This window comes from Orycteropus afer, unplaced genomic scaffold (genome assembly GCF_000298275.1).
Source record: "Orycteropus afer afer isolate SDZICR_OR568_19922 unplaced genomic scaffold, OryAfe1.0 scaffold00545, whole genome shotgun sequence".
Taxonomy (NCBI): domain Eukaryota; kingdom Metazoa; phylum Chordata; class Mammalia; order Tubulidentata; family Orycteropodidae; genus Orycteropus; species Orycteropus afer.
Window position 1 is genome coordinate 1,003,219 of NW_006922132.1, and position 10,814 is coordinate 1,014,032.

General features: G+C 43.5%; 1 protein-coding gene across 1 annotated transcript in view; it reads right to left on the reverse strand.

Moving 5' to 3' along the window:
- GRIK4 (glutamate ionotropic receptor kainate type subunit 4) overlaps positions 1-6,146 on the reverse strand; it is a 236,032-nt gene extending 229,886 nt beyond the window's left edge. The window contains exon 1 of the mRNA XM_007955908.2: positions 5,963-6,146. Within this exon, the coding sequence (XP_007954099.2) occupies positions 5,963-6,146 (184 nt within the window). The remainder of the gene's footprint in view (positions 1-5,962) is intronic.
- Between the last annotated feature and the right edge of the window lie 4,668 nt (positions 6,147-10,814).

A 10,814-nucleotide genomic window follows, 5' to 3' on the forward strand; every position in this document is an offset into this window, starting at 1 on the left:
CACTCCTCGGAAGGAAGGTTGGGCAATCCTACTTCCGTAGTGATACTGCCTCGGAAACCCAAGGAGGGGTCGCTATGAGTCGGGTTTGACTCGACGGCAAACAACAACAACAACAACAACAACAGCTCCCCATCTGTAAAATGAAGGAGTTGGACTAGATGATTTCTAAGCATTGTAATTCTATGTGCTTCTGAGATCATATTATGTATATATGATGTGGGTAGCTCAGAAAAAGGGGAGCAGAGAATGTTTGCTTAAAGACTCATCACTATTTTCATGCCTTTCTCTTTGGCTTCTTACTTTTTTTTTTATGCTTTGATTCATTGTATTGGATTGACCAAAGAACACTACCCTCATTCATTAAAGATAGCTCTGGGTGATGCCTACAGAACCAGGAAGGCTGCAAAAAGCTGGGAAGTTTGTACAGGAACAGTCACGAAGAGCAAGAACATGACGTACTAGGTCCTCTCTCTAGTGCATTGGAGCTGTGCGGGCCAGGTAGCCAGTATGCCTCTGGATCTCAATGGGAAACAGTGTAGACAGCTGATAGCATGGTTGGCCTCACAGAGATAAACCTAGGCAAAGGCAAGGGCTTGACAGGGAGGCTTCTGATTCCAGCTCTGCTGGAAATTAAACTGGCTCTGGCAGGAGCAGGGATGGTGCCTCAGGGTGTTTGGGTGATAAGGGGGCGGGCACTTAGTTAAGCTCTAATACATTAGCGCAGGAGACACACTGATCTATAGGAACAGAGGAGGGCATTGCCTTGTGGAAGCTCCTGCAAAAGAAAGGCTGAGATGGAGATAAGATACTGAAGGGACACCGGGAAGGGACCAGGAGGAGTAGAGATGACCTAATAGGTCTTGTCCATTCTGATTATTATTTCAGATCTGTGGGTTGTGCAGAGGGAGTTAGAAAGTCAAACATCAAGAAGCCTGAGGCAATGATGGTGAAAGGGCCAGAAGAGGGGAAGTCAGACGTGGGCTGAAACTTTATAAGCAACCCTCATTTTAAATAGACTCACTGTATGAAAACCTATCTATTTGAACCCAGTGGTAGAAATGGAGTGATTACCTACTTGCATCTTTCCAGATTTGTTATTAATTAATGCCCTGAGTGATACTTTCCATTTCTGAGCCTCATTTTCAATCATCTAATGAGGAGGTTGGACTCTAGAATCCAGCATTTTTAAAGTTTCTTTCCACTTCATAATCTTTGATTCTTGAAATAGCCATTGCTCCGCTCCAGACACTCCCACCTCTGAATATGATTCATTCAGTGTGATTTGTACAGAGTGTTTTAAAACCCACCTATTACTTAAAGGAAGGCAAGCTGTACATTGCTAGGTTGCTACATACAGCCCCCAACATAGATCAGAGCCTCTGCTTTCCAAACAAGAATGTCATTGCAAGTGTATCTTTCATCTCCTTAAAGTAGACTGCCTGGCCATAGGATGACAGGTGTGGGGTAGGGGGAGTTGTTCAGGGTCACAGAGCTACTCACATATCTTTAAATTAACCATGCAAATTAGTTATGGGCCAGTAGCCCAGGGAAGACCCAGCCCCTGACACCAAGCAGCAGCTGGCTTGAGGTAGCCCACAACAACTTCCAAACTCTGAAAGCTGTCAGAGAGGTGGGGAGAGAAGGGGCCTATCCAATTATGACAGAGCCCTGTGTGGAATGCTGACACTTAGGCAGGCTACTTGAAAAGAGCCTGGGAGACAGATGGTACGGTTGAACTTTGAGACAGACAAGACCAGGGGATAGTGGTAAGAGTGTAGGAGGGAGCCTGCTCAAAGGTGAAAGGGAGAGAAATAAACCTAACAACAAAAACCATTCACTGAATATCTCCCCTGTACATGAGCTAAGTAGTTCACCTTCACTGTCTTGTGTAATTTTCCTAACAACCCTGTTGTTATTGTTATGTGCTTTTGAATTGGATCCAACTCATAGAGACCCCTCCTTGGATTTCTGAGGCAGTATCACTACAGAAGTAGATTGCCCAACCTTCCTCCCGAGGAGTGGCTGGTGGGTTTGAACTGCCAGCCTTCTGGTTAGCAGTCAAGTGCCTTAGGCACTATGCTACCAGAGCTCCTAACAACCCTATGAGGTAATATTATTATCATCCCCATCTTACAAATGAGGAAACTGGTGGCACAAAATAAGGAAACATAAATAGCCTGTCCACAATCACCAGGCAGTGAATGGTAGAGCAGTGAATGGTACACACCTTGTCAATCTGATTCTAAAATCTCAATCATACCACAGTCTCCCCTAAAGAAGAGCTCATAGAGCTATTGCTCATTCTTTACCCTTCATCCAGGGATCTTGTCCTCTTTCCTACCTCCCTTCCCCCAACATGGTTATTGAAGTCCAATCCCTGTCCAGCTCTGGTTCAGTAAGTAGCACTAACTCAGTGGCATCACAAGGGTTGGTCACCCAGCGTGGGAACTCATGGTGTCGCCCTCTCACCAATGGACCTCTCCTACACCAAACCATATAGAATCCTTAGTAACGTTTATTATCACTTTTAGTAATAGAATAATATATGATAAATATAGTTGTAAATTGCTTAAATGTAATATTTCTTAGATTATATGAATGCTTAACAATGAAATTATTTTGTAAAATCTTTCTATATTTAATTACTAGTTACAACATTATTAGTAACTGAGTGGAAATCTTTTTAGATTTTTCTCCTTTTCTTTTAGTTACTATTTCATTCTCAAAAAAGTTATTGATATAAGTTCCCAAATACTAATGACTATAATATTGTAGCTAAACCACCGGAAAATCTGACAAAATCAGTGACTATAAAAACACTGGCAGCAATGAAAACACAGAGCGTGTCTGTAGCGCCTGCAGATGAAACCACGTGATTCATTTGAAGTGTCACTGTAATTGGGTAATAACAACAGCTCAGACCAGAAGGAGTGCATTAGAAGTTTCAAGAAGTAAATTAACATAGATTGTTAGCCTTGTAAGTATGATACATGCAAGCTGGGCTTACAAAGAATGTTTACAAAAAATGTTTTTGTTGTTATAACTAACTATAGGGATATTTTTATAATAAAATAATAAATTTCTGCTGAAACACTGTACCATATTTTAAAGACAGTCATTTTGGTCACCTCTTCAGACAGTGTCACCTGGTATGGTCCACACCCCATGTACCCACCTAGTGACATCGTTGTACTAATCCATCAAATTGTTGTTGTTGTTATGTGCCGTCGAGTCAGACCTGACTCATAGCGACCCCTCCTTGGGTTTCTGAGGCCGTATCACTATGGAAGCAGATTGCTCAACCTTCCTTCCGAGGAGTGGCTGGTGGGTATGAACCGCCAGCCTTCTGGTTAGCAGTCAAGTGCCTTAGGCACTACGCTACCAGAGCTCCCATAGACACCTCTTACTCTAGGAGGGAAAGAGCTGGGCTAGAGCAATTCTATGAACTATCTAGATGACATTTACAACCTGGGATGGAAGAGCAACTCTGGCTTCAAATGAAAGGTCTTTGGGGTAGAAAGATCCAGAAGCCCTCTTCTCTAACAAATGCTAATCATGCCTCAAACACATTGAGATATAAAAGATAAACAGAGGGCCACTTACTAATAAAATACTTGGTGCCTAAAAGAAAAGCATCAAAAAGATGCCCCAAAGCTCTGCAATGTGGAATAAAGATATCAATTTCCTTTATTCCCTTGATTCATCTAACTTAATATTTTAGATGTATTGACTTTCCTAAACCAGGCTGCATGGGTCATTGGGAGAGGAATTTACATCTGCTAATGATTCCCATCCTCAGTGGGAGAATATGCTCTGGTGCTAACAGGGAAGCCTTGAAGAACTAAAGAAAAGGAAGGAAGAGTTGGTTTTTCAAAGTATGAACTAAAGAACTATTTAGAAATCTGGACCCTTCTCTGAGGCCTAATCTCTAGACAAATAAACACTGCAGACTGGGCTAGGAGATTCATTAGAAGTTATTACTGAAATTTCTTATTTTACTTGGAAAACTTGAATCTCCCTCTCACTGTACTAGAATTTAACTTCTAGGAGGACTAGGATTTTTATGTCTTCCCTGTTGAATTTTACTCATTAAATATTTGTTGACTAATGAGATGAACAAATGAATGAATGCTTATTTTTGGGTATTTGTTCTCCGATAGCCTCTTCTGGAGGAATCTATGCCCACAGATCCTGCTGGCCTCAATGCTCTGTTCCATAAGGTAGAAACTCCCTCAGCTTCTGGACCAAAAGTAGACACTTACTCAAGGGTAGCTATTAAGTAGGTTGGCCAAAATATGCAACTTATGAGAGCTGCCACAACAAGATGAGCTGGATCAGATCCTTGAATCCAAGCCAAGAGTCAGTGAGGGAAGCTGCCAGGGGATGTGCTCACTAGAGAAAGACTGAAAGCCACTCAAGGACATGGACAATGTTTTCCACATTGTTCCCAATGCATTGTATCCAGAATCATGCCTAAAATAGAGTCAATGCTCAATAAAAGTTTCCTGAAGAAGTAAACAAAGAGTAAATAGGGCTTGAGTGTCCAATATGGGACAGGTGCATGATGAATAAGCCAAGGAAACCAAACTGAGAGAAAGAGAAGAACATGGGCCAGATACCTAGAAAGTGTTAATGAAGCTGTGAGCAAAAGGGAGAGCTGTGAGAGGCTGGTAGAGCTCTACATTCCTCCCTTTCTGCCATCTCTAGTTCCTTACAATACCTACCTGTTTTATTCAGGCCAGTATGAATGAATTTCTTTTCCTGCAACCCTGAAAGCCCAGGCTAAAGTATTATTGCTGGATAAGGATAAAGTGGACTAGATGTCTGATGTATACATATTACTTAAGTTGAGCAAGTTGTTTTTCTTTATTTTGTTTGTTTTTGCCATTAAGGACTGTGAAAGGCTGAAATGGATTAGAAAGAGAGGACACAGAAACTCTTCAATGTCTTAGGCAATCGATTCTATCACTTCTTTGGCATGAGGGAGCTCTTTTCCTTCCTCAGAGCTGAAGTTATTTGTTTCTAGTTTAGTTATAAACTACCAGCCACCAACTCAGAAGCTTCTCCTGTAAAGTTGCCAAGGTAATAATAACAACATGCCAGAAAGTCACAGCGGTGGTATAGTGAATTGAGCAATGGACTTACAGGATTACAACTCAAGTTCAGGGTCCAGAACATCTCAGCCACTGACTAGCTCTGAGATTGGGCAAGTTCTTCAATGTCTTTGAGCCTGTTTCTTTTGTAAAGTGGGTATAATAACATTCACCTCTCAGGCTGTTATAAGACTTAAAAGCAGGACCCAACACAAAAGAGGTACTAGATACACTTGAGTGACACTATTATGTCTCTGTAAAGTAATTTACAAAAGGATTTCCCCATGTTTTAAGTAATTTAAATCTTTCAATAACTTTCAGGATTTGCAAAACAGAGCTTAGCATTCCCATTTTAAAGGTGAAGAAATTGAGGTTCAGATGGGATAAGTGACTTGTCCAAGGTTAACCAGAGAATGAGTGGTCAGACTGCATCCTAAGTCCCAGTTTTTCTTCCACAACCCTGCCCCTAGCCCAATAAAGCAAGACAAGCAGTCAGATGTACAATGATGAAGCCACCCTTAGGGTGGCTGTATCTCTCCTTTCTTAACCACACACAAGATTTCAACCAGGGTTTTGAATGCAAATATTCAGGAAATGGATGAATCAGTATATGAAGAAATTAACGAGTGGGTGAATGAATGAATGAATAAGTATCCTGAAGGCTTATCTGTCTTAATTCTACTCTGCACATGATTTGCAGCAATACCTAGCAATTTCATCCAGAAGAAGAGCCCCATAAGGCTGCCTGGTGCATATTTCTCTCCTTCCCCTGGGAGTACCTACACCAGAGGTCTAGCAATGGGTGCAGCTCACCAGCCCCTCCTCTGTCTGCAAGGGAAGCAGAGGGCAGCCCTGTCCATTCTACGTACTGGTTTCTGCAGTCTCGTACTCGCTGTCTCTGAGAAGCTCAAAGATGTCCACTTCGACCTTGGCCTTGCCCAGCCTCTCAGGAGCGCGGTTGATGCGGTTCTTTGCCAGGGTGATGGAGAGCCTCTCCCCTCTGCTACACTCCATGGGATCGTCCAGAATAGCAGCTGTAGGCAGGCAACACATGGAAACAGTTACTCTGTCCTCTACCATTTACCATTCCTCCTTCTCCAGCCTCCCCTCACTGCCACCTTCCTCTTCCAAGCAGCTCCCCACAACTCCCTCCACCCTGCCATCTTCAGAACTGTCCCTGAAAGCAAAGTAAGGTCTCGGTTTGTAGTCAGATGTAAAAAGGTAAATTCTAGTGTGAGTATCCACCTCAGAAACCCTGTAATGTCATGCAGGCCACTAGAGGTGTTGTTTGTATGAGATGCTTGGCTCAGGCATAGTTAATACCTTTGAATGTATGTCTACATGTGCACAGAAAGGCACACATGTGCACAGGAAGGGAAATAGGGCTGTCCTTTGAAAATGGTATTCTGGGCATATGAGAAACTCTCCCTGAGGTGAGGGAGAGTTAAAGGGGGCCAGGTGTGTAAGGAAGAGCTGTGGTATAAAGGAGCAGCTTTAGAACATTGCAAAGTGACAATGGGCTTCAGCTTTGGAGGGAGACATGCAGGGTGAAAACGCTCGCTCCTCAGGCTCCAACACTGATGAGTCACATCACCATGGGGCAACTATGCTATTCCTCTAAACCTCTTTTCCTCACTGAATATTGTTGTTGTTGTTGTGTGCCATTGAGTCGGATCCGATTCATAGCAACCGCTCCTTGGGTTTTCAAGGCAGTACCACTATGAAAGTAGATTGCCCAACTTTCCGAAGGAATAGTCAAACAACCTCACAGGGTTGTCATGAAAATTAAGTAATATATGTAAGTGGCATATCATAAGGACTTAATCAGTGTGTCTGAAGTAATGGTTGGAGTGGTGCAGTACTCATAGCTGCCCAACTTCTGGAAGCAGTATTAAAGATAAGTGTTATGTCATCATTTAGACCTAAGTTCCAATCTCAGCTCTATCACTTATTAGTTGATTCTGGAGGAAGAGTTTGCTATTTGAAGGAAAGTGGGCCAGCCTAGAGGCTGTTGTTCTTGTTGTTAGGTTTTTTTAGCCTAGAGGAGTGAGTCTCAAATGGTATTCCTTGGAAGGTCCATGGGCTTCTTTAAGAAGTGGGCAGAGGGGGCTGCATGGAGGTCTCTAATGCTACTCCAGCTTCAACTAGCTCACCTCCACTTTGTCAGTTTTACATGTTAGGGTTTCACATAATATTTGATGTGGGAAAAAATGTTTCACTGTTAAAAATGAAATAGAAACCATTGCTTAGTCTTAGAACATAGCAATGAGACATCTAAAATGTCAGGAACTGGCAGTGCCATCCAGAAAATTCATGGGAAGTAGCCATTGGATCCATAGCACGTGGACTTTTGATCACTGGAGAAATATGCTAAGAGTTAATACTAATAAGTGTGCATTTTCTCAGTGACAACATGAGTGTAAGTGCTTAGTCAGAATGCTCTCACTTAATCTTTGCCATATCTCCATGAGAAGGGAATATGAACCTCATCTGAAGATAAGAAGATGGAGGCTCAGAGAAGTGAAACAACTTGCCAACCTGCATGAAGCTGGTGAGTGGCAGAGGGGGTTAGTGAGCTGAGATCTGTGTAACTTCATACTCTGAACTCTAAATTACAGCTCATCTTCCTTCTAATGAAAACTTATCTTCCTAGGGATTTGCAGTTGAGACAGGTTATCGGGAGGGACCAATACCTGGAGAAGGATATCATGCTTAGTAAAGTAGAGGGTCAGCAAAAAAAGAGGAAGACCCTCAATGAGATGGATTGACACAGTGGTTGCAACAGTGGGCTCAAATATAGCAGTGACTGTAAGGATGGTGCAAACCAGGCAGTGTTTTGTTCTGTTGTACAAACAATCACTATGAGTCAGAATCTACTTGATGGCACCTAACAACAACATATCAGAGTAGTCAACACATGCAAAAGGGTCTGCAGCAGAGCCACTTAGTTCCACCTGATGCCTTCTTTTTGTAGAATACACAGTCAAGATGTGCTGATACAAATCCAGTTGTGCAGGACACCAGGCAGCCATACCATACCATACAGCCAACTCATAGCACATCATCTGACACACGAAATAGAGGGATTATAGCCAGGAGGAGGACAGGAGCATATGAGGTCCCTTCTGCCTCTGCACCCCTTTTCTCTTTATTTCCTCAAAGGGTCTATCTAGCACAGGACTCTGCACTCAGATGTGTGTGGTGGGTGCTCACCAACTCACTAAGACCTCCATTCAGCACCCCACTCCCCAGTGCCCTTCTAAATACCACTCTCCATTCAGTAGCAGACATTGATTAATTTCTGGTTGGTAGCAGTCACAACTGAGTGTTTGGCATCAAACATATTGGATAATAATAGGAACTCGGGCTCTGGGGCTGTGGAAACTAAAGATGAGGTGAAGGCTCAGGCTCTCTTGGGCCATCAGAAAAATGTCCCTAACAGGTGGTTATCAGCCAGCACACTGGCTCCTCAGCAATCGCAGGAGAAGGGCCCAGATGGAGGAAAGAGAGCAATGTGCCCAGGACTTAATGTGCAGCCTATGCTCCTGGCCTCTGCTGTGTCCCCTGGGCCCAGCTCTCCAGCTGGACTGCAATGCTTGGAGTTCTCAGCTGCTGTCTAATGAGGAACAGTATGATCTGGCACATCCTCCAGCCCCAAGGACTATACTGCAGAAAAGTCAACCAATGACCAAGGTGAGGCTGGGATGACTGGGGCTGTGGCAAGGGGAGGGCTGGGATGGAGACACATTCGGGGACCAGGTCTGCCCCAGGCTTAGCCAGAGATGGCCCTACCATAACCTTTCCAGCTATGGGCACTCTGCATAATGACTCTTCCAAACGAGATGTACTCAACGTGCTTCCTTTAGTCCGGGGGGGGTCATCAAATAAATAAATAAATAATCACTGCCATTGAGTTGATTCCAACTCATAGTGACCCTGTAGGACAAAGTAGAAGTACTTTATAGGATTTCCTAGTCTATAAATCTTTATAGAAGCAGACTGCCACATCTTTCTCCTACAGAGTGACTGGTGAGTTTGAACTACCAACATTTTGGTTAGCAGCCAAGTGCTTAACCACTGTACCACCTCTTGAATTTACATTGGGCCTTTCTCCCAAAGAGCCCCAAGAACTTTACTTTCTGCATAGTTCTCTCTAAGCTCTAAGGATCATGCCAAAGATCCTCTTGAATGTGTGCCACCACCTCCACCTGAAGCAGTTTCCATGTTCTTATCCATGCCTGTGTCCACTCTGGAGACAACATTCCCCCGGGTCTGGCTCTACCCACTGCAACACTTTCTGGCTTCCCCCCTAACAAATGTGGCCATGACTACCTAGGGAGGCATAAGATCACCGAGCTGCTCCAAAGTCCTCAGGGCCTCACCACTGCCTGAAGGGTTGGCCCCAATCGATTCTCTTCAATGGCATTCAAGGTGTTCCACAATTGGCCTTCCACAAAACACCATTTTAGCCCCAGTGTCTCCTCCAGCCCATACAGTGATAAAGTTTACCTAACTGTACCTGGACAGGCCTGCTGTTCCCACCTCCAGGTCCTGCTGACACTGTCCCTGCCCCTCATTTTCCCTTTCCCTATCATACATCTTCTTTTCCTCCAATTGACCTCTTAAAAGAAGCCATCTCTGACCCCACAGGCTTAGTGCCCCCTTCTCTTTTGATTTCCTGGGAGATTCTACCACTCTCCTAGGCCCATTCTCTACACGCAGCCTTGGAGTGATACTTATCTTTCTACCTATCTATGTATGTGTTTTCTCAACTAGCTTGTACAGGTAGTCCCCAACTTAACATGAACAGCACTAGGACCATCCATTTCTTTTTGTTTGTACATCTTACTGTAAGTAACAAGGCTTTGAACCAATTCATTCCAGTTAGACTCCATGCTGAGAATTTACATTTCCACCCCAGAAAAACTGAATCAGAATCTATATTTTAACAAGATCCCCAGGTGATTCTTATAGATCTCCAGATGACTCTTATGCTAGTTAGTGATATGTACTACACACAGTGTTGTAATTCATAATAATTCATAATTTGTTCATGTTATCATTCTCATAAAGAGCTCTGGCTTTTGGTTACTAAGCAGAAGGTCAGTGGTTCAAACCCACCAGCTGCTCTGTGGAAGGAAGATGGGGCAATCTACTTCCATAAAGATTTACAACCTCAGAAACCCAATGGGGGTCACTATGAGCTGGAATTGACTTGATGGCAGTGAAGTTGCTATTTTTTTTTTTTTTTTTTGTATCATTCTCATACCAACTACCAAAAATAAATAAAGATCAAGATTTAGGAGTTCCAGCAAGATGGTGGACTAGACAGAAAGAATGCACAGACCCTCTTCAACAAAGAAAAGGGAAACCAATTAACACAGAAACAGAAGATAATCTTGGACCCCTGAGCCTTGAAGGGGAGGATACAGAAGTGGACTAAACCCTTACTAGCCAAAGAATTTGCATGAAAATACCAAAAGAGGAGACATACAGAGCTGCGGTCTGGCAGCAATCCTGCAGACAGCTTGGAGATTCCCGAGTGCTGGTAGGACCTAAGAATTAACCTAAAAATCAGCCTTGCTAGCCAGGGACTGCACAGAGGAATGCTCTGGTGGCTGGGGAATAAACGGAGAAGGTGAAGAGAAAGGTGGGCTGAGCTGTGGACTTTTGCCGGTCCGGAGGATGCCGCCATTTTGAAGGTTTTAAAGCGGCTTGACT